Source organism: Globicephala melas, chromosome 10, assembly GCF_963455315.2.
Source record: "Globicephala melas chromosome 10, mGloMel1.2, whole genome shotgun sequence".
NCBI classification, from domain to species: domain Eukaryota; kingdom Metazoa; phylum Chordata; class Mammalia; order Artiodactyla; family Delphinidae; genus Globicephala; species Globicephala melas.
The window spans coordinates 95,843,571-95,868,939 of record NC_083323.1 but is presented as its reverse complement, the minus strand read 5'-3'; the positions used below and the strand labels follow the sequence as shown (position 1 = coordinate 95,868,939).

Here is a 25,369-nt window from a genome sequence, read left to right as displayed (position 1 = left end):
ATTACCAATGGCATTTTTTCCACACAACTAAACAATAAATTTAAAATTTGTATGGAAACACAGAAGACCCCAAATAGCCAAAGAAAATCTTGAGAAAGAAGAACGGAGCTGGAGGAATCAGGAGCCTTGACTTCAGACTATACTACAAAGCTACAATCAACAAAAGAGTATGGTACTGGCACGAAAACAGACACATAGATCAATAGAACAGGATAGACAGCCCAGAAATAAATCCATGCACCTATGATCATCTAATCTATGACTAAGGAGGCAAGAATATACGATGGAGAAAAGACAGTCTCTTCAATAAGTGGTGCTGGGAAAACTGGACAGCTACATGTAAAAGAATAACATTGGAATGCAACTTCTTAACACGTTGATTGAAAGTCTTACCTGAGCAGGTAACTCTGGCTTCATCATAGTGATCACAACTAAGTCCACCCCATTGCCAATTCTTGCAGTCCCAAAGAGAAGTTTCATTTCCATTACAGCTGCTTAAAAACAGCCATGTGTTTGTTGCCTTAATTTTGGAATAAACTTGATAGGATGTTTTGAGTGCAGATCCACATCCCAGCTGCGTGCAAACCACATCAGCTTCTTTCAGTCCCCAGCCTCTGTCACACACTTTCCCTATCAATTTCTGAATTTCCACCTCCACTGTCCCAGCACAGTGGCTGCCTCCACCTTTAAGTCTCAGTTCCAGATCTGATCCATCTGCAAAAGAAACATAAACTTAGGCCATAGATACATATGGAGGTTAGCTCCCAAAGGGTATTTTTAAAATCTTCTTCCTTCCCAGATACTGAGACACTGAAAATTCTGGCTTACCCATCTCCTGGCTTTTTGAAGAGTCAGTATAAACCATGAATTTGGTTAGAAATGGGATTACAGTTTCAAAACTTAATAAAAATTGTCAGTGACTAAAAAATACGAGCAAATCAGATATAAAGAAAAGACTTGTATCATTTTGTCTCTTGGAGCTCCAGGTAGATTTAGAATTTGAAATGTGGTCCCTAACAGCAGTAGGAAAAATTATTATAGAAAATAGAGTCAGACAACCCACCAAACTAGTCATATAAAGAATGTGTTAAAGATTCCTCACAACTGTAAAAGAATTCCCAACAAGGAAATTATTAGATATTTCTCTCTCTCACATCTCACACCTATTCCTACTCCTAAAGAACACAGGTCCTTCCTCCTCTGTTTTTCTTTTTGTTCTGTTTTGTTTTAACTTACCAGAACATATCACACCAGCATCTTCATTATGATTGCAATAATGCTTTCCCCATTCTTGGTGTTTACATTGCCAGAGAGCGGACTCATGTCCATGGCAGGAAACACTGTCAAGCCAAATGTGTCCAACTCCTTCACTGGCGTTGACTCGACCAATGGCAGTGACGGCAGTTGGACATCCCAGTTGCTTACATGCCACAGCGGCATCGTTACTATCCCAGCCATCATCACACACTGTCCCCCATTCTCCTTGGAATTTCACTTCTAATCTTCCTGAACATTCAGTGACTCCATCTACCAGTCTCAGGCTCAGGTCTGCTCCCTCTGTAAGAGGGAAAAAAAACAAGTCAGTGATAAAGAAACAAGAATGAAGGTGCTCTAAACAGCGGTACCTGAGATGAGTTAAGGGGGGAGATATAAGGAGAGATAGAGAAAACAGTGATATATTACCACTGAAAATCGTTAAAGATGGAAGGAGGAGTGGATCAGGCAAGAAGACAGGACTTTCTACGGATTGGAAGTTTGGGACTAGCAGACGCAAACTATTATATATAGAACGGATAAACAACAAGGTCCTATTGTATAGCACAGAGAACTATATTCAATATCTTGTACTAAACCATAATGGAAAAGATCAATCAATCAATAAAAATTAAAAAAACAAAAAAGAAGACGGGGCTTTTCACTATGGAGAGCATGCATTATAGGAAGAGTTCCTAACAGGAGGCCCAGGGACTGAAATTTATCTAGAGATTCGCTTGTTTGATCACCGCAGATTTTTTGTTGGAATTGTTTTTTTCCCTTTTAAATATATGTTTGCAGGTGTCTAGGTGGGACCTACACACTCCTGTTTGCCTCAATACTCACTTTTGCCTCTGACTTCATTGTCTACCCAGACTACCTGGTTTGTATTACATGCCTGACCCCTTTCTGACCACTTCTGTAGTTGAAACGCAAAGCAAAGAGAAAAGGGACCTCACCATTACTACTTTCAACTTCCCCCAATCAATATTCCTCAAAGAACAGAACTTGATTCTAAGTAATATCCTATAATAAATAAATTGCTTTTTTCCTCAGGCAGTTTTGGTTCTTGTTGTCACAGTGCTGTTTATTGTGATTACTCAGGATGTATAAAACACACTGAGAAGAAACGTGCTGACTGGGGACCTAGAAAGATTTTGATGGGTAAAGGGAAACAGAACGTACATACTGTGTTTTTTCTATGCCAAATCCCTTCCACTTTCTTCAGCTAACAGAATCCATCTTTTCTGTAGGAATCCCATCCTTTGTGGTTTAGACTATAGACGGTCATATTATTCAACAAGAAAAAAGCCAATTTGGGAATTCCCTGGCTGTCCAGTGGTTAGGACTCCGTGCTTTCACTGCTGTGACCGGGCTTCGATCCCTGGTCGGGGAACTAAGATCCCGCAAGCCGCGCAGTGCTTGGATGGAGCCAACTGTACCTCCTGGGTTTCCCGCTTTTCTGAGTCAGTATTGTCTCATTTTAAAGTTAGTTTGGATTGAATTTCCTTCATTTGAAAAAAAAATACCTGGTGAATACAGGGACATTTTTACCCTAGTTATATTTTCCTAAATATTCCCTGGGGTTCAAGACTTACTAGGTCTTCAAACTCGGCACTCAAGTGAAGAAAGGAGAGTGACAGTCTTGTACACGCAAAGCCATGTCCCTGTCCCGTAATCAAGCGTGAAACATGAAAGTTTCTAGACAGACACAGTGCCTGCTCATAACATAGCACTAGCATAAATGAGGTTTTAATAGGAAACCAATTTTTTTAATCATTTGATTCTGTGAATTTAAGAAAAGGTGGGTTTAAGAAAGGGTGGGTCAAAATGGCTAAAGAGGAGACTTTTGTAGGTAGAGGGTGATAAAGGGGGTGCTCTGAAACATACAGAAAGCAAAATTTTAACCTGTTTTTAACAATTAACTTTTCTTTTTCTTTCGTTTTTTTTGGAGGGATGGGGGGAGTGGACTATTCTCTAAACACTTCCTTCTACGCTCTTGACTTGGATCTCAATTTCACTGTCATCATTCCCCCCTAACCTACTTATCCTAATTACAGTTAAGGTAAAAATTCCACAGGTATCAGAACTGCATCCTGAAATGAGGTAATAATAATAAGGCGATAAAAGAAGCAGACTTCATTATGTTTTTAGGAGTTCAGCCTTTTGAGACTTTTGTCCCCTTTTTTTTGTCCTCTCATGGAGAACAGAAAAAGCACAGGCCAGTCCTTACCTAAGCAAATCACTCCAGCATCCTCAGCGTGATCGCAGTTATGCTTTCCCCATCCTTCATGTTTGCAGTTCCAGAGAGCTGACTCAGTTCCATTGCATACAAGGTCATCAAACCAGATTGGTCCAGAACCTTCTCCAAAATTAGCTGAACCAGAGAAACTGACAGCACTTCCACATTCAAGTTGTTTACAAACCACAGAGGCATGATTTATGTTGAAGTTATCGTCACACACAGTGCCCCACTGTCCTTGGAATTTGACCTCTATTCTTCCTGAGCAGCGGTTTCCCCCATTCATCAGCCTCATCTCCAAATCAGATCCATCTAGAGTGGAGAAAAGACCAGAATTCAGAAGTAATATTTATTCAGAAGTGATTTTAGAAAATAATATTCCTCTAGTCACTTGAGATTTGATCCTATCCTTAAAAATGATGCTTCATTTTGGATGCTGCCCCTGTTCACATTTTGGAGAATTTTAATCTTTTGAAAACCAACCAACGATTAATCTGTAAAAACATCTTTTACAGATTAAACTTTACTTTGTGCTTTGTTTTGTTTCCTTCCATTACTGAGGCATAATAAACACTTCTATGTAGAAATAGATACGTTTGCCTCAAAGTATTTATTTAAAAAGCTTGAAAAAATAAAATTTGTTCATACTACAAAGAAGCAAAAATGAAAAACCAGTCATTTGTTGAACAGTTAAAATTTTTATTTTAATCTTTTTTTATGATCATCAGTTTAGAGCATGAATGATTGCTTGAAGTTGAATTTGAAATTAGAAAACAGGAAAAAGCAAAAAAAATGCATAAGCATGCACGATAGTTTGCAAAAGTGGTATACAAAACATTAGACATTAGGACTTCTCTAGTAGCGCAGTGGTTAAGAATCTGCCTGCCAATGCAGGGGACACAGGTTTGAGCTCTGGTCCTGGAAGATTCCACATGCTGAGGAGCAACTAAGCCCGTGAGCCACAACTACTGAAGCTGCGTGCCACAGCTACTGAAGCCCGCGTGCCTAGACCCCGTGCTCCACAGCAAGAGAAGCCACAGCAATGAGAAGCCCGCACACTGCAACAAAGAGTAGCCCCTGCTCGCCCCAAGTAGCGAAAAGCCCATGCACAGCAATGAAGACCCAATGCAGCCAAAAATAAATAAACAAAATTTTAAAAAAACATTAAAAATTGGGGGAAAAAAGTTAATCAAGATAATTTATTTCTTACCAATTTTTTTCTGAATCAAAGCTTTCTTTTCCCTCCCCCGAAGCACCTGCTACCATTTTTAGCAAAGAATGGCTTTTTCATAAGGAAAATTCTCTCTATAAGCTATCCTTAGATTTTCTATGATGACTAAAATACCTGAGAAAAAGAGACTTGGGATGAAATTTTGGGACACCTAAAAACCAGAAACTGTTGGTGGTTGAATAAAATGCTTAGAAGTTCTTTTCTGAAACAGTAATTCAATTTTAAAAGCACTGAACTCCAGACAAGGACCTCTACTCAACAAGATTTTGTATCATGAATAGTAATAATAGCTTACAATCAAAATGTGCATATGCTGTTCCAAACGTATTACATATGCTATCTTCAGTCTTCACAACAACATTAAGCATTATGTGTCATTACCACTATCTCTACTTCACAGATAAGCAAACTGAGGTTAAATAATTGACACAGGATCCAACACCCAGAAAACAGTAGAGACAATGTAAAAAAACCCAAACAAACAAAAAGCAATCTAGCACCAGAGTCTATCCTCTTTACTATTATGCATGTGATAATAATAGAATTTCCCAATAATAGAATTTCCCAAGCAGATGCTCTGAGGATTGAGCACTGACCAGGGTAGAGAATCTCAGAAATACAGACTCTGAAACCTCAGAAATATGAATTCAGAAACCTCATGAAACTCATGAATCCCTGAGTGGCTACACATCCCTTTCTATTATTACACGCCAGTTGGAGGTTTAGGTGTATAAACTTCAAAAACCAAGTTTGATTAATGTCATCCTTATATAAAGGATCCTTATGTAAAGGTATGAAAACCAGAACACGAGTTAAAAGTACTACACTGATGTCTTAGCTTCAACAGCCAACTCTATAGACAGCAATAATTATAGTAAGAGCCTGGCAAGATTTATCATCATTTTTAACTTTGCCGTAGATGTTACAGTTGTTATTTCTTATCTTTCCCTGCAAAATGATTAACAATAAAAGACAAGAAGAGAAGAAGGGGGAAGAGGAGAAGAATGGAGGAAGAGAAGGAAGAAGAAAGAGAAATGAGTTGTCTAGGTAATGAGAAGCAGTGAGCCACGAGGAAACTCATGTTAATTTTTAACACCTATTACCTACCAGTGTACCAGCAGCTTTACGTGTATTATATCATTGGGTGCTCAGAAACTGAAGTTTAGAAAGATTTAGCAACTTGCTCAAAATAATAGCATTAATGAGCAGCTGAGCAATTTTCTAGATACTAGCCTGTGTTGCTCCCATTACACCACCATGCCTGGATAGAGATTAGTCCTTTCTAAAATCAGTCCTACGGAGGAGATGATCTCTCCTAGAAAGGCTGGGTGGTGATAAAGTTGCATAAAGGTCAACGACATGAGCAAAGAGCAATTGGAAGCCCGGGAATCTGAACTGGGTCAGAAACATGACCTTGGGATTTGTCAGCAGAAATGTCTGGGCTATTGTAAGGACAAGTGAGATGAAACTTATAAAATGTTTTATAAATTAAAACTAAAACTACCTTGTAATAGTAAATGAATAGCATTGTACAGTGGAAGAAGCAATTCTACTTTGCAAAACATCCTTCCTCCAACAAAAAAGGATTAGTGCTAAGAATATTTATTTCCTGATAAAGTTGATTATCAATTAATGGGCAAAAGGGTCATGATTTATGGGCCAATGCATGAAAGCTGCATTTTACGGGGAAAGGGGACAAGGAATTAACTTAGATATTATGATATTTTTATGTAGAAGTAGAAAGTTATCGTAGGATTACTTAATATGAAATTGAAGCTAGTCGCTTCCTCATTGATTGCAGTACTCAGAATCTCTTTTGATTTTTTTTAAAATATGGGCTTTGTCATGTGTTTTCTGGTCTTTTAGCAATGGATTGGGTAATTTTATACGTGGACTAGATTACTTACAGAAAACTGGCTCCCATAGATTTTTTTTAATTGTTAACCCATAGATTGTTAATTGTTAACCCATAGATTGTTAATTGTTAACCCATAGATTTTAATTTAACCCATAGATTTTTTTTCACAAAGCATTTCATGTTAAGGCTTGACTTACGCAAGTCTTACCTGAGCAGGTGATTCCAACATCCTGTTGGTGAGTACAGTTATGCTTTCCCCACCCATCATGTTTGCAGTCCCAGAGAGCTGATTCATTCCCTCGACAAGAAACATGATCCATCCAAATGCGTCCAGAGCCTGCACTGGAATTAGCCCATCCAGTGGCTTTGATAACAGTTGGACATTCCAGCTGCCTACAAACAACGGAGACTGCGGCCAAGTCCCAGCCATTATTACACACAGTTCCCCACTCCTCCTGGACTTTCACCTCCACTCTCCCAGAACACTTGTTTTCACCAGCTGTTAGCCTCAGCTCCTTCTCTGTTCCTCCTGTAACAACAGGTAAGGGCAGCAATCGGTCAAGATCCAAAGAGCAAGTAGAAAATTATTATTCTTTCGATTACTTATTTATTTTTCAAAGCCAGATTCGAGAAATATTTCTGGACCTATCCATGGTACAACAGGAGAATGTTATTTCATTCAGTATCTCAGGCTTCAAGTTAAGCAGTGACATAAACCCAGTAAATCTGGGTAATCCAATACTGTACGATCTCTTTATTTAATGGCTGATATTCTTTGTAACGTCAATCTATATATTCTCATGGATAGTTTACTATAAAAAAAGATATTACAAAATTTTATAGGGATAAGCTATGTAAGTTTCTCCAGGATCCTAAGATCTGTAGAAAGAAGGCTGAGGGTGAGGATGAAAAGGCCAGTTGTAAGGAATGTAGTGCCTATTTCACACATATATGGAAAATACCATGAATTTTTCAAATGCTAGTTAAAATCTAACTGAAACTTATTGACTCAAATGGAAATTGAAATGGAGATATTTTCCTATTATCTTCTACTTTGAAACCATGAAGCATGTTTTTAGATGCTATTTAGCCTTCCGGAGAATTATTTGCTTTTTAGTGACTCTTGCCACAGTGGGCTAAGGTTGTGAGTAAATTTGACAGTGTACTCACCAAGAGAACGGGTGACCAAACAGGCACTGAGAACTGAGACCACAGCAATAGCGAAGGGACTTAAGCGGGCAGAACATCTCCTAAATTCTGTGAAAAGACGAAAGAGAGCAAAAGTAGAGTCTTCCCAAAAAGAGGCTTTGGAGGAGACAGATAGTTTCAGAGGTTTGAGGTTAACAAAGAAGGTCAAACCAAGATAGAATACCCTTCCCGCTAAAGGCAGGCAGGAAAAATTCGTACCCAGGATCATACAGCCTCAGTGAAGTAGCTTTGAAAACGTTCATGTTTATAGGCAATCTAGGGGTGAGGAATTAGAAGAGAGTTGGGGATGGAAAAAGCATTGCAAGATTGAGCCTTAAAACCTGGAAAACTGAAAAGGCATTGATGAAACTTAGAAGCGGGCAGTTCTCCCTTCAGGCAGAGAGCAATATTCAACCACGGATACCCTTATCTCCAAGCCTACCAGATCCACATTATTAGATGGCAGGTTCCATGAGGGAATGAATTATATCTATCATGTTCACCAGTTTCACCAGTACCTGGCACAGTGCTGCTAAATAGCAGTTGAACAATACATTGGAGGAAAAAGTGACAAAGATCATATTTGAAAACCCCACTATTGGGCCTTATCTCCAAGAATAGCATAAAATGCTCTATCACTCAATTCTCCTTCTTACTCTCACCCAACAGTAATTTAAAAGTAAAAATGCTATGACAGTCACTTCTCTGCGATAACTCACTGAACTGTGCACGTATGACCTATGCTTTCATGTGGTATGTTATACCTCAGTCTAAAAGCTTGAAAAAAAAAGAGTAAGAATGCTAAATAAGTTTAATGCATCCACATAGGTTACGAAGTAGATTTCAACACTCAGGCGTGTTATTCTACATGTCCTCTAGGGAATCAACTTTCAATCAATACGCATTCCTCCTTGTTCTATTTTTCTAACAACCGTTAGCTTCAAACTCAATACAATTCAGTTAATTTTAGTTCCTTACTTAATTGCACCTCAGCACTTGTACAGACTTGATGCCAAATCTAATCCTTATCTCACATCTTCAATTTCGAATCTATGGGAGATAAAACGTACTGCCTTATAGGCTCATTGCCCTTTGCCTATAACTTACCCTCCTGATGCCCATCACTATTAAATCAGATCCACTGACTTCCAGAATATTGCTACACTCCATTAAAGGGTAAATAGAACAAATGAGAAGCTTTTACCAGTAGATCCAGAGTTTTCATGTAGCACCATTCTGAGTTTGTCCATTCCAAAGTTTTATGATACTTAAGTCTTCTTGTATTATTCCCTAGGAATGTTCTCCTAAAGAAGAGGACCACTAAGAATTCTAAAAATCATTTCACATCCACAAAAAAACAGGAAGACTTCATAATGGAGGTGGAGTCAACCAGAAAAGGGAAGTAATTAAAAGAGCGAGGTTCTCTTTCGTGCTCATGTTTTCTTCCATTTGGGACATGAAACAACCAAAGAAAACTGAGAAACATTCACTACAGATTTATAAAAATTAAAGGGGAAATACTGACTCATATACTGTTGTTATTGAATTGAATATTTTAAATTTCTGCACCTTGTTTTGGACTAATATATTAGAAGCATAAAATAGCTATTGTTTTGTAGTTAAATTATGTCAAAAAATTAAAGTAAAATAGGCAAAATATAATTAAATCACTAAAGCTTGATTGTTATAACAACTTTTAATATTATTTGCATAATCAAATGTGTCTAATGAATAATTTTGTGCAGATTCCCTATAGACAGCACTTGCATTTCTTTTCTTTTTTCAAAATTTTTATTGGCGTATAGTTGACTTACCATGTTGTGTTAGTTTCAGGTGTACAGCACAGTGAATAAGTTATACATATGCATATGTCCACTCTTCTTTAGAGTCTTTTCCTGTATAGGTCATTATGGAGTATTGAGAAAAGTTCCCTGTGCTCGACAGTAGGTCCTTCTTTGTTATCTATTTTTTATATAGCAGTGTGTATATGTCAATCCCAATCTCCCAGTTTGTCCTTCCGCCTCCCCCCACCGCAACTTTCCCCCCTGGTAACCATAAGTTTGTTTTCTACATCTGTGACTCTATTCTGTTTTGTAAATAAGTTCATTTGTAACATTTTTTTAGATTCCACAAATAAGCGATATCATATGATATTTGTCTTCCTCTATCTGACTTACTTCACTCAGTATGACAATTTCTAGGTCCATCCATGTTGCTGCAAATGGCATTATTTCATTCCTTTTTCTTTTCTAATGGGATGAAGCAATAAAATTAGCCAAGACTGTTACAAATTCTACAGATTGTGAAATAAAAATTTACAAGACTTGATTTTAGCTCTAAATAAGTCAAATTCAAGTAAGAGAAATACATCTAATAGCAATAATGAACATAGTTTCAAAGCACAGTGTGAAAAATAAAGAACTAGTCATACCAACTAGAAGACAGGAACAAACAGTTAGAAAACTCTTTTCTGTGATAAGATGCTTAAATTGTATCCTAAAGTATGAGAAGCACTTTGCTAAAAGGAAAAAAGAGAAAGGGATTTAAGGTATAAGAAACAAAAAAAATAGAAATAAAGACAATTCTCACTGTTTTTTTTTTTCTGCATTAGGAATAAAGGAGGTTGAATAGTATTTATTTTCTAATTTTTATTTTATACTGGCTTATAGTTGATTTACAACGTTGTGTTAGTTTCAGGTGTGCAGCAAAGTGATTCAGTTATACATATACATATATCTATTCTTTTTCAGATTCTTTTCCTATATAGGTTACTACAAAGTATTGAATATTGTTCCATGTGCTATACAGTAGGTCCTTGTTGATTATCTATTTTATATATAATAGTGTTTATATGTTAATCCCAACCTCCTAATTTATCCCTCCCTCCCCTAACTTGTCCCTTTGGTAACCATAAGTTTGTTTTCTATGTCTGTGAGCCTATTTCTGTTTTGTAAATAAGTTCATTTGTACCATTCTTTTTAGATTCCACATATAAACCATATCATATGACATTTGTCTTTCTCTGACTTCACTTACTATGATAATCTCCAGGTCCATCCATGTTGCTGCAAATGGCATTATTTCATTCTTTTTTACAGCTGAGTAATATTCTATAGTATATAAGTACCACATCTTCTTTATCCATTCATCTGTTGGTGGACACTTAGGTTGCTTCCATGTCTTGGCTATTGTAAACAGTATTGCAATGAATATTGGGGTGCATGTATCCTTTTGAACCATGGTTTTCTCCAGATATATGCCCAGGAGTGGGATTGCTGGATCATGGTGGCTCTATTTTTTTAAGGAACCTCCATACTGTTCTCCATAGTGGCTGTACCAATTTACATTCCCACCAACAGTGTAGGAGGGTTCCCTTTCTCCACACCTTCTTCAGCATTTATTGTCTGTAGATTTTTTGATGATGACCATTCTGACTGGTGTGAGGTGATATTTCATTGTGATTTTAATTTGCATTTCTCTAATAATTAGTAAAGTTGAGCATCTTTTCACGTGCCTGTTGGCCATCTGTATGTCTTCTTTGGAGAAATGTCTACTTAGGTCTTCTGCCCATTTTTAAATCAGGGTTTTTTATGTTTTTTTTTTTTATGTTGAGCTGCATGAGCTGTTTATATATTTTGGATATTAACCTCTTGGTGGTCATATTATTTGCAAATATTTTCTCCCATTCAGTAGGTTGCCTTTATGTTTTGTTGGTGGTTTCCTTGGCTGTTCAAAAGCTTTTAAGTTTAATTAGGTCCCATTAGTTTATGTTTTTATTTCCATTATTCTAGGAGATGGATCAAAGAAGATATTGTTGCGATTTATATCAAAGAGTGTTCTGCCTACGTTTTTCTCTAAGAGTTTTATAGTATCCAGTCTTACATGTAGGTCTTTAATCAATTTTGAGTTTATTTTTTATATATGGTGTTAGAGAGTGTTCTAATTTTATTCTTTTACAAGAAGTTACCTGCTCAGGTAAGACTTTCAATCAATGTGTTAAGAAGTTGCATTCCAATTTTATTCTTTTACAAAGCTGTCCAGTTTTCCCAGCACCACTTATTAAAGAGACTGTCTTTTCTCCATTGTATAATTTTGCCTCCTTTGTCATAGATTACTTGATCATAGGTGTGTGGGCTTATTTCTGGGCTTTCTGTCCTGTTCCATTGATCTACATTTCTTGTTTTTGTACCAGTACCATACTGTTTTGATTACAGTAGCTTTATAGTATAGTCTGAAGTCAGGGAGCCTGATTCCTCCAGCTGCATTTTTCTTTCTCAAGATTGCTTTAGCTATTCGGGGTCTTTTGTGTTTCCATACAAATTTTAAGATTTTTTTGTTTCACTTTAAAAAGCTGAAATAATTCATCACCAGTAGACCCACACCACAAGAAATGTTAATGGAAGTCTTTCAGGCAGAATAAAAATGGTATTAGATAGAAATACGGTTCAACACAAGGAATGTAGAGCACCAGAAGTGGTAACTACATAGGTAAATATGTGGTTTTTATCATATTTTTAAAATAATTGATTGTTTAAACAAGAATAACAGCTATACAAGGTGAGCTTATAACAATGTAAAAGGAAAATGTATGAAAATAATAACACAAAGGGTGAAAACACAAATGAAAGAATATTATTATAAAGTTTATTTACTCTATGTAAAGTAGTCAAAGGCAGACTATGGTGAGCTAAAATCGTATACTATAAACCTAAAGCAGCCACTAAGATAATAAAACAAAGCGTTACAGCTAATAAGCCAATAAAGTAGATAATATGAGATCATAAAAAATAATTAATCCAAAAGAAGGCATAAAAGAGAGGTAAAATGAACAAAGAATAGATTGGAGAAGTAGAAAATAAAGAGCAAGATAGTAGATTTGTACCCAACTGTATCTATAATCACATTAAATGTAAATAGAGCACACGCAATTAAAAGGCTGAAATTGGCAGACTGGATTAAAAATCAAAATTCAACTATATAATGTCTAAATAATATAAAGAAAAAGTAGAATAAAAGTAAAAGGTTGGAAAAAGACATGCCATGCTAACACCAATTTAGAGGAAGACAGAGTGACTATGTTAAAATTAGCACAAAGTGATTTCAGAGAATAAATATGTCCAGAAATAAGGAAAATCATTTCATAATGATAAATGGTGCATTTATCAAGAGTACATATCAATCCTAAATGTTTGTGAAATTAATGTCAGAGCTTCAAAATCCATGAAGCAAAAACTTACAAAACTGCAAGGAGAAATAGAAAATCCAGAATTATAGTAGGAGGTTTCAAAATCTCTCTCAACAATTTGTAAAACAAGTAGGAAGAAAATCAGTAGGAATAGAACTGAACAACACTATCAATCAACATAACCTGAACAACATATATAGAATATTTCTTCCTATAACAACAGAACTTACATTCTTTTCAAGTGCCTACAGAACACTTCCTTAGATAAGGTTTGGGGGCATAAATAAATTCTCAACAAATTAAAGTAATTCAAATCGTACAAAATATCTTCTCTGATCACATGCGAGTAGAAATCAATAACAGTAATATCTTTGGAAAACCTCAAATATTTGGAAGCCAAAATAGCTCACTTTTAATAATCCAGTGGTCAAAGAAGAAATCCATTTTGAGTTTATTTTTGTGTATGGTGTTAGGAAGTGTTCTAATTTCATTCTTTTACATGTAGCTGTCCAGTTTTCCCAGCACCACTTATTGAAGAGGTTGTCTTTTATCCATTGTATATTCTTGCCTCCTTTACCAAAAATAAGGTGACCATAGGTGCATGGGTTTATCTCTGGGATTTCTATCCTGTTCCATTGATCTACATTTCTGTTTTTGTTGCAGTACCATACTCTCTTGATTACTGTAGCTTTTTAGTATAGTCTGAAATCAGGAAGCATGATTCCTCCAGCTCTGTTTTTCTTTCTCAAGATTGCTTTGGCTGTCTAGCGTCTTTTGTTCTTCCATACAAATTGTGAATTTTTTTGTTCTAGTTCTGTGAAAAATGCCATTGGTCGTTTGATAGGGATTGCATTGAATCTGTAGACTGCTTTGGCTAGTATAGTCATTTTCACAGTGTTGATTCTTCCAATCCAAGAGCATGGTATATCTCTCCATCTGTTTGTATCGTCACTGATTTCTTTCATGAGTGTCTTATAGTTTTCTGCATACAGGTCTTTTGTCTCCTTAGGTAGGTTTATTCCTAGGTATTTTGTTCTTTTTGTTGCAGTGGTAAATGGGAGTGTTTCCTTAATTTCTCTTTCAGATTTTTCATCATTAGTGTATAGGAATACAAGAGATTTCTGTGCATTAATATTTTTTTTGTGGTACGCGGGCCTCTCACTGTTGTGGCCTCTCCTGTTGTGGAGCACAGGCTCCGGACGCGCAGGCTCAGCGGACATGGCTCACGGGCCCAGCCGCTCCGCGGCATGTGGGATCTTCCTGGACCGGGGCACGAACCCGTGTCCCCTGCATCGGCAGGTGGACTCTCAACCACCACGCCACCAGGGAAGCCCTCTGTGCATTAATTTTGTATCCTGCTACTTGACCAAATTCATTGATTAGCTCTATTAGTTTTCTGGTAGCATCTTTAGGATTCTCTATGTATAGTATCATGTTATCTGCAAACAGTGACTGCTTTACTTCTTCTTTTCTGATTTGGATTCCTTTTATTTCTTTTTCTTCTCTGATTGCTGTGGCTAAAACTTCCAAAACTATGTTGAATAATAGTGGTGAGAGTGGACAACCTTGTCTTGTTCCTGATTTTAGTGGAAATGTTTTCAGTTTTTCACCATTGAGAACAATGTTGGCTGTGGGTTTGTCATATGTGGCATTTATTATGTTGAGGTAAGTTCCCTCTATGCCTACTTTCTGGAGGGTTTTTTTTTTAATCATAAATGGGTGCTGAACTTTGTCAAAAGCTTTTTCTGCATCTATTGAGATGATCCTATGGTTTTTATTCTTCAGTTTGTTAATATGGTGTATCACATTGCTTGATTTGCATATATTGAAGAATCCTTGCATCCCTGGGATAAACCCCACATGATTATGGTGTATGATCCTTTTAATGTGCTGTTGGGTTCAAAAAGAAAAAAATCAAAACAGAAATTAAAAAATATTTAGGAATGAATAAAAATGAAAATACAACACATCAAAATTTGTGGGATGTCACTAAAACAGTACTTAATGGGAAATTTATGACACTAAACACCTACATTAAAAAAGAAGAAAGGTCTCAATTAATGGCATCAATTTAAGAAACTAGAAAAAGAAGAGAAAATTCAACCCAGTAAGTAGAAGTTAGAAATTACTAAAAATCAAAGCTGAAATCAATGAAATAAAGAACAGACAAATAGAGAATATAAATGAAACCCAAACCTGGTTCTCTGAGAATGCGCATAAAATGGTTAAAACTAAAACTAGCCTGATTAGGAAAAAGAAAGGCACAAATTGCCAATATTAAGAATGGGAATCACTGGAAATTCTACAGAATTAAATGAAAGTAAGGGTATAGTATAAATCAGTAGTAAATACTCTTTGCCAATAAATTGACAGTTTATATCAAATGGACAAATTCCTTAAAAAGCACAAACTACAAAAGACCACTGAAGAAGAAACAACCTGAAAAAATATAAACTTACATCTAATACATATATATGTATATGCATTAAAATTACTAAAAATCTTCCCACAATGAATATTCCAATTCCCATTGGCTTCACTGGTAAATTCTAAGAAATATTTAAGGAAAAAAAAAATTCTAAACAAACATTTCCAGAAAATAAAAAGTAGTGACTACTTTCCTACATGTTCTATGAGGCCAACATGACTTGATATCAAAACCAGAAAAGACGTTATAAGGAAGGAAAATTACATATGAATATCTCTCGAAAACATATATGCAAAACTCTAAACAAAACGTTAGCAAATAAAATCTAACAATATATAAAATGATAATATTTCATGACCAAGCAGGGTTCATCCCAGAAATGTAAGGTTAATTTAACATTCAAAAATCATTATACACAACTCATTAAATTAAGACACTTCAACAGAAAAATAATTCAATCAACTTGATAGATGTAAAAAAGCCTTTCACAAAGTGTTATATCAATTCACAATAAAAACTCTTAGTGAACTAGGTACATAAAGGGCACCTATGAAAAACCTACAGCTAAAATCATACTTAATGCTGAAAGACTGAATGCTTTCTCCTTAAGATCAAAAGACAAAAACGTTCATTTTAATCATTTCTATTCAACATGGTACTGGAAATACTAACCAGTACAATCAGTCAAGGTAAAGAGCTAAAAGCATCCATATTGAAAAGGAAGTAAAACAGTCTTGTTTTGCAGATGACACAATCGTCTGTGTAGGACGATTACAATCTAATATAATAGAATCTACAAAAAGACTACTAGAACTAGTAATTGAGTTTAGCAGGGTTGCAGGATACATGATCAATATACAAAAATCAAGCAACAAAAAAATCAGAAATTGAAATTGAAAAAATAAATTCCATTTGTAGTAGTATCAAAATTATACAAAATATTTAGGAATAAATTCGACCAAAAATGTGAAAGTCCTATACACTCTAAACTACACAATATTCCTGAAAGAAATTAAAGAAGACTTAAATAATTTGAGAGGTATACTGCGTTCTTGGGTTAGAAGATATTATTAAGATTTCAATGCTTCACAATTTGATTTCTAAATTCAATGTAACCAGAACCAATATCCCAGTGGGCATTTTTTCATAAAAACTGGAAAATTGATTTTAAATTTTATTTGGAACTGCAAAGGGTCTAGAATAGCCATAACAAATTTGAAAGTGATGAACACGTTGGAGGATTAACACTAGCCTATTTCGAGACTTATTTATAGAGCTGCCATAATGAAGACACTGTTGTATTAGCATAACCAACACATATATGGATGACTGATTTTTGACAAAGTATATAATATTGTCAACAAATGGTGTTGAACAATTGGCTATCCAAATGCAGTAATGTAAATTTCAATCCTTAAGCCATATACAAAAATTAACTTAAAAGGGATCACAGACATAAATATGAAACCTAAAACTACACAACTTTAAAAAGAAAACAGAGGAGAAAATCTTCGTGACCTTAGGCTAGACAAAGGATTCCTAGATACTACAGTCTTAATGGAATTTAAATGACATAAGCACTTTCAAAAATAATTTGGCAATTATTTTTTGAACACTAAACTTCTAATGTTTTACTTAAGAAAAATGGTAACATATATCCATTTAGTGACTTGTACATGAATGTTTGCACCACTTTTATTTGTAATGGACAAAAACTAGAAACAAACCAAATGTCCTTCAACTGGTAAATGGGTAAACGAACAGTGGGACTACTACTCAGCATTACAAAGGAATGAACTGTTGATATGTGTTACAACAGCCATGAATCTTATACTTTGCGATCTTATTTATATAGAATTCTGCAAAATGCAAACTAATCTATTGTGACTGGAAGGAGTGGTTGCTTAGGGATAGATTGGGAAGGGTGAAAAGGAGGGATTACACCAAGGGATAAAAACGACACAACTTTCGGAGGGTAATTGATATGTTCATTGTCTTGATTGTGTTGATAGTTTCACGGGTACACACCTGTTTATCCAAAAAAAAAAACTTTAAATATGCGCAGGGTGCTTTGTGACCGCCTGGAGGGGTGGGATGGGGACGGTGGGAGGGAGGGAGACGCAAGAGGGAGGAGATATGGGAACATGTGTATATGTATGGCTGATTCACTTTGTTGTAAAGCAGAAACTAACACACCATTGTAAAGCAATTATACCCCAATAAAGATGTTCAAAAAAAAAATCTTAGTGAGCTTTTTAAAAAATAAATAAATAAATAAATTTATTTATTTTTGGCTGCATTGGGTCTTTGTTGCGGTGCGCGGGCTTCTCATTGTGGTGGCTTCTCTTGTTGTGGAGCATGGGCTCTAGGCGCGCAGCCTTCAATAGTTGCGGCACACAGGCTTAGTTGTTCTGCAAGAGGCACGCAGGCTTCAGTAGTTGTGGCGCACGGGATTAGTTGCTTTGCGGCATGTGTGATCTTCCCGGACCAGGGCTCGGACCCGCGTCCCCTCCATTGGCAGGCAGATTCTTAACCACTGCACCAACAGAGAAGTCGCAGTGAATGCTTTTTGATGGAGGATAAAGAAAAGGGAAAACTCCACCATTGGCCCCATCTTTCAGGTTTACAGCAATACATGGTGCAAGGCAAACCCTTCAATGAGAACCATTTTGGGGAAAACTGAAGATGTGAAAAATTTTGAGTGGACCTGAAAGTTAGAAGATAATTTGGTAGGAAAACTTGTATATTTTTATATGGGCTTGTGCATGGCAAAAGGAAGAAGGGACAGGAATAGAGAAACAGATTTTGGAACTCATTTTGGATTTTGGAACAGATTTTGGGCTTGTTAGCAAAGTCCTTGTGTCCTTTCTCCCATTTATTCCTTCTCTAAATGAAGTAATTAGCTTTGTTAGATCACCTAGTGTTTTTATAATGAAATAAACTTCTGTATTGCTGTTTTAAAAAATCTCTACATACAAATTGCAGATTTATAGAATTATTATACAAATCATGGAACACACCCATGCCTTACTCAGCTTTCCACCACCCAATTGTTGAGAATATCTGTGTTCTCTTTCTAATTTGCCTGAGTTATAGTCTCTTTGTAATGCTGATCAATTTTTCTTTTTTTAGGCGCTACCAATCACTGAATAAACAGTCCATTAATTATCTAGTCTTCTGTTGCAGTTCATGGAGAATGGTCATCTAGACCTAGCTATCCTTTGTGATAGAGTGCCAGGACTCCCTTGGTTTCAAATTCTTCAACTATTATTTTTCAACTTTTCTGGAAAGTTCTTCGCCCCTCATATCTGATTTTTTTTTTCCCGTCAAAACCCCAGAGTGCAATGTGTTCTGATTCCTTTGTGCTCTTCACCTTAATTAACTCAATATCGTCATTTTTCTCAGATTATTTTCCGTAATATTCTAGCACATTAAGTACAAATTTAAGCTTCACACTTGTAAACTCATCATTTACATTGAACATATAAGGTGTGGATGGTGGCATAATGTGATGCTTGTTGTGTACAAATAGTTCATTACAGGCTGCTTATTGACTAATAGTTGGCTTTCATTCCATCATACACCGATTTTCTTTTCCCCCAATTCTAGTAAATGGACTTCTACTATTGTTCATGCTTTGTGATAGTTTTTGTCATGTAACAATTCCAGTAATTTGTTCCAGATGATCCACTTATGCTTCACTTACTATCTTGATTTCCTCTCCAAATCAATGAGTGCTTCAAAACTGGGGGTCCTGCCTTCCAACAGATATTTATGAGATAAAAGAAATATGTTATCTTTGTACCATTTTATCACCAGCCACAGACTGGATATCTTTCTCTCTACTCCATCCAACAATTGCTATGGCTAACCTACCTAATATCACACTTTTACGGTTTACAGCTGGCCTAGATTACACCCATGTTGAGTATAAATTGTTTTTCTCTACCAAGTTACGTTATGGATGCCCCTCCATGTTCACTATCCCCTTGAAAATGATCATTTGCTTAGCCTTGCATTTGTTCTTTAAGCTAGTCAAACACAACTACACTTTTTGTACACAGCAATTATTGAATACTTTATGGATAATCTGACACTGACCTTTCTTCTTGTTCTCAATCTTTTCTTGCTCTTTTCCCACCACACATCCTGTAATATAAACTCTTTGCTTTAACTCTAGACTCTGATCTATTCCTGGTAGCTGAGATTTCATGCTCGTACTTGACATTCCTCAGCATTTGATATTTGAGTTTCCCAAATTCTTCAGCAAAGACTTGCAATCCCAGCTTTTCCTTTTTAAGAGTTCTTTGTGAGAAAGCAGTTTTTGTTCACAATTTGCTTTTCCTTTCATCCAGTTGAACTCAATACAATATGGTTTCCACTCCATATTTTATATTTTTGCATTTAATAAACAAATATATTTAAATGTCTACTTGTATTAAATACCGTTAGTTTCTTGGGATACATTAGGAATTCATTCATTCAAGGCATCTCATTTCATTGAGCATATAGTCTAGGAGGGATGGTAGACATAAACATAAGCAAATAAATTGTTCTATGTGATACAGAAGGCAAGAACATAGCAAGTGGACTTACCCTCTTACAACCAATTCTAGAGGGTTTGTATGACATCCTAGGGAAAGTGTCCTATAAGGTGAGCTCTGAAGGATGAGTTATATAGCTACCGTAAGAGAGCAGAAGCTTCTCCAGGCAGAAGGGAAAGCATGTTTCTAGTTCATGAAGTAAGAAATAGACTGTTTCATTGAAGGAGTTACAAATGCAGTATGGCTGCAACATAGAAACTGAGGATGAGATTGGCATTTGATGAGTTTAGAGGCAGGGCAGGGACAGATCTCCCAGAATACTCAAAGCCATGTTAAGAACTTTTTCTTAAGGGCATAAAGAAGATCCTGAGTGGTAGCCAACAAGATAGTAATAAGGTCAAATTTCTATTTTCAACAATTACTCTGGCCACATTATAAAAAGAGCTTGCAAAAGGGCAAAAGTAGATGTAATAATGCAAGATAGGAGGCTTTAATGATGTTCAGTAATAAATGACATGTGGTATGGATGTTGGATGTAGTGGTGGGTTCAACAACATTTCATTATTCCTAGAAATAAACGACTGACTGACTAACTAAATAAGGTGTACTCATGTACGGAAAATGACGGTGTGCCACAGCTCAAGGGTATCAGTGATTCTATTACGTCTTCTTGAGATCCAAGAATAGAGGGAGAAGAAAACACGTGGATATGGGCAAAATACATTCTGGTAGTCTAAAAGATACACTTTGATGATTGATGATGAAGGGGTGAAAGAATTCAAGATTATGGATTGCACAACAGATAAGGTTATCATTAACTACGATAAAGACACTGGATGGAAAAAGGACAGATTTGGAATGAAAGGTAGCAAGTTCAAAACGGGGCGTGTGACATTTGAAATCTCTTTGAAACATCCAAGAGGAGGCAATGAGTAAACAATACATGTGCAATTAAGAATCAGGGAGGAGAAATCTGGACTGGAGATGTAAGCTTGGGAGTATGCGGATGGCAACTGAAGACACAGAAATCAAAGAGGTCACTTACCACGAGAGTATGGGTAATGATGAACATACAAGAAACTCCAGTCTGGAGTGGTTAAATAAAGCAGAAAATGTTTTCAAAAAAACAAAGAGGAGAAATGCTCAGGTATATACGAGAAAATCCTGGAGAATGAAACACTATACCCAAGAAAATGTTAGAAACAAACAAACAAAAAGAAAATAGTCCATGTGTCAAATAATGTTGACATATCAAATAAAATGATATGAGTTTTTTGATTTGTGATGTAGAGGTCAATAAGGAATTTGGTGAGAAGCACTTCCGTGAAGTGTTTTTTTTTTTTTTTCTGTGAAATGTGAGAAAGTGACGTAGCACAGATTGTGGTAGAATGAGCCTAATGACAGAACTGAGGGCCCAGGTGAGGACTGAGGTCATTTTCAATGGTTCCTATCTGTTCATTTTTTTCAGCAGTGATCACAGCCAGGGGAGATAAGCTGGAGCAGAACAAAATCCAATGACAATGTCTCTCTGGGTCACCCACTCAGAACTTCCCCACCATTGTGTAACGATTCATCATTCTTACTCATCTCAGAAGCAATTACACCGCAATCCTACAAGAAAGGGGCCACTTCCCATTATTCCCATCCCATTTTTTTTTTTTTCACCAGACCATTGTGTAAATATTTGCTTCTAGCCCCTGTGAAAATGTTCTAAAGAAATGTGATAGATGACAATTCTCTTCTTGTGCAACTGGCCACTGCAATTTCCAGGAACAGATACAGTAAAAGTTTGACTGAAAGGAGAGTTAACGGTTAGTGGTTTCAAAACCAGGAATAATATGTATCTTGAAGGAACATAAAAAAGTTCAACTTGTATTGTCTTAGAAATTAGGCAAGAAAGATAATTTTTTACTTAACTGGACACTAGACAAGTGAAGAGAAAAAAACAGCAATGTAGCGCAGATGAAAGCCCTACAGCGTTGTTAATTTCAGTACTCTTATTGACATAGCACATGCATCTATGGCTCCAAGAAACAAGAAATGATTTATGGATTTAACCGATTCCCTTTTCTGAGAAGTAAAGGGAATCACGGTCAACATGAGTTTGAATTTAGGACCTTCTCGGTTGAACTGATAAGATGAGAAAGGAGAAGTGTGAGCCCTGCTATTCTGCTACAGTACCTGAAAGTTCATTCAAGTTTCTTGCATCTTAAAAAACACCTTTGTAAATCTTCCTGCATATTTGAGGTTTATACTGGGCATCGCAACACTGTAAATCTTAGTTCTCAGTATGTGAGAAACATATTCTAGAATGTTTTGACTGTTTACTTTTATTTTTCATTTAGAAAAATAGTTCCACTGATTTTTATTTGATTTTTCTCTGATTTCAGCCCCTTTCAAAATTTTCCAATCATACATGAATTTCTGTCTTCTAGTCACTTTTTGCCAAAGCATTTCCTACGATTTACTTTATGACTATGTAAGAAATACATTTCAACAGTTTTTACTAGAATTACTTTCAGATGTTGAAAATTTCACCTTTGGGTGAGAAGATATTTATAAAATTTAACCAACTGGATCAAAGGATTATTGAAATATGTATCAAAAATTTACTTCTTCAAACATAAGAGTAAAATGTGTATGCACAGAAAGCAACTTGACCTAGGGGAAAACTACATCTGAATTATGAACTATTATGGTGAAAAAACTTAATGAGATGATTCTTAGACAAAAACGCAAACATCATATGAGAGAGTAATTGCATATGAGCTCGTTAAGATCTGTTAATAATCAATCTAGCAGAAATTTCTTTACCAGATAAATAGGTAATACCATGTGGAACTCCCAGGAAAGGTAAAGAAAAACATAGTTCTAAAAATGTCAAGATTTGGGAATGAAATACTAGGTAAAACTGTGTCATTAAGGCCCATAAGGAAAATTGCAAGAGATAGAAAAATATCAGTAGACATGTAGAATATGAATCTTAGGATAAATTATCAAAAACAAAGTTTAGTTTAACAAAACAAGTCACAGGATAAAGCTAAAAACCACTCCAATGTAAGTAATTTTTTTGAGCCTGGCACATAATACTGGGCACGAAATGAAAATATGTTTACTGAGTAAATGAATAAAAGAATATATTGTAGTTTCCAAATATTTTGTTTAAAAGTTTTTTTTATACAGTCTCTCATTTGAGTCTTGTTCTAAGATAATGTCTGCGTATACCATGGAGAAAATGTTCATTTAATGGATCTATTAGTCCAGGTAATTTAGCTAATGCAGCTCAGTGTATACCAGATCTGTCGTAAGTGCAAAATAAAAATAAATATGATCCCTGCCCTTGAAGAATTTACTATCTAATTTAGAACTTAGAGAGTCACCAAAAGAAAGTTTTATGAGAGCATTCAAAAAGCAGAACTTATTAACTCTGCTCTTGGTACTCTACTTGCAGGTTCAAAACAAATTCCAGTCCAATAATGTAAGGTAACCCTATTTTAACTAATTATATGAGTACATAAGTAATAAAATAGAAAATATTTATGCTGAGTATATTATTCTATTAGAAGTTGACCCCAGAGACCCTCCCAGATAGTAGAATTTCACTGCATTTCTTTTTTTTTGCGGTACGCGGGCCTCTCACTGTTGTGGCCTCTCCCGTTGCGGAGCACAGGCTCCGGACGCGCAGGCTTCGCAGCCATGGCTCACAGATCTAGCCGCTCCGCGGCATGTGGGATCCTCCCAGACCGGGGCACGAACCCGTGTCCCCTGCATCGGCAGGCGGACTCCCAACCACTGCGCCACCAGGGAAGCCCCTCACTGCATTTCTAAAAGTGTCTTCCGAGCTGGATGCTTTGGCTTTCACAGCTGGATTATTTTGTGGTCAGGTTGCACACAATAATAAACTCAGGCATATATGATTTAAATTTAAAAGAATAAAAAAGCAGGCTACAAAAGCAGGTCATTTTAAAATTAGGTCCGATAAACAGTGAAGGTCTAAGAATGATCAAAGTGGGGGGGAAATAGCAGGCTGACCAAATGAGAGAGGATTAGGACACAGGACAGAGCAAGCGTCCCTTGAGTATTAAAAACAGAAACATAGGATATGAGGCAGGAGTAGAGTCCAGTTGTAGCCATTAGGCAAGAATGCAGGAAAGAGGGCACTTCCTTTGGTTTATTAAAATTTGCTGGTGCTGTTATACATGCACAAAATAGCAGGACTGCCAGTATGAGGGGGCTGCAGAATAGGACATCCAGAAGAGAAAGCAGACATTGCAGAAGTCTTTTTCCTTTCCGCAAAATCATAAGGTCTGGGAAATGGGTATCAAAATTGGAAAGAATTAGACTTCTTCTTTTAAAATTAAGGACAAGTTACTCTAAAAATCAGATATTGAACATGAGGAAGGAAAACCTATTCCCAGGGACAAAGAGGAATACTAAATATTGAATCCTGACATCAAAAGAACAAAGAGAAGGAAACTAAGGCTTTTGTGAAAGGCAAGCTAGTCTCGTCTGCTAACAGTCACAAATGACTCGTTCTTTACTCAGGTAATGTGCTGTACAGTTCATTTACTCTTGCCCGCTACCTTGTGAAATAATTAATAATTTCTTCATCTTGCAGATAAGAATACTGAGGCTTAAATAAGTTAAATGGTTTACCCAACATTGTTTATTATGTAGAAGAACAAGGATTGACACAGTGGCATTTTTACTCCATGCCCACTTTCCTTTCCATTTAAGCATATCCTACTTCAGAGTTAGAAAACTCTTTGAACTCTTTATCAAGAGATCCCAGAAATCCTTAAGGGAAAGCAAATCATACAATGTCTTTCCATCATGAAGAACATAGTCCCAGAGGCCAGAAACTTGCATTTGGGATGAAAAAATTGGAAAGAAGGGAAAATTTGAACTTCAAGCAAAACTTAAATCCTTAATAAGGTGCCAGTACAAGTGGGCAAATATAACTTGGCGGGGTTCTGAGATATTTGTATCTTTTTTTATTGTTAATGTTCCCAGTGTAAGGATGTTGTCACTTATTTATGGTAAAACGAATCATTTCTCTTATTCTTTCTAGAAAAAAGAAAAGAGTAGTAAGTTAGGTGACAACCAAAATTATTCTTCCTGTTGAATTCCAAAAGTGGTATGTGAGCTATGTTCATTCTGGTAAAGTTGCTTTATATTTTGTCAGCATAGAGAGGAATGTTTTCATAAATGAATTCTTTTCGAAAGAGTGTAATGTTCTTCCCTTTCTGAAAGCAGCTGTTGCAAAACCCAGGAACATCACACCCAGTTACTTGCAGAAAACCTCAGCCTTTTATATCCATAAGAAGGGTACAAAGTGTACACAGCACAGACTTCTCCCTGTGTTTACTATTAAACACTTAAGTCCAAGATATTTACGAATTCACTCATAGGCATAGATCCAGAGGAAACAAGAGGACA

The 25,369-nt window shown here is 36.2% G+C and overlaps 1 protein-coding gene across 1 annotated transcript in view; it reads right to left on the bottom strand.

The window, feature by feature from the left end:
• Positions 1-9,092, bottom strand: part of CD163 (CD163 molecule) — a 35,034-nt gene extending 25,942 nt beyond the window's left edge. Inside the window, exons 1-6 of the mRNA XM_030834528.3 lie at positions 8,978-9,092; positions 7,756-7,842; positions 6,794-7,114; positions 3,488-3,808; positions 1,237-1,557; positions 394-714 (exon numbers count right to left, since the gene is read on the bottom strand). Of these exons, the coding sequence (XP_030690388.1) occupies positions 394-714; positions 1,237-1,557; positions 3,488-3,808; positions 6,794-7,114; positions 7,756-7,842; positions 8,978-9,023 (1,417 nt within the window). The 5' untranslated portion in view covers positions 9,024-9,092. The remainder of the gene's footprint in view (positions 1-393; positions 715-1,236; positions 1,558-3,487; positions 3,809-6,793; positions 7,115-7,755; positions 7,843-8,977) is intronic.
• Between the last annotated feature and the right edge of the window lie 16,277 nt (positions 9,093-25,369).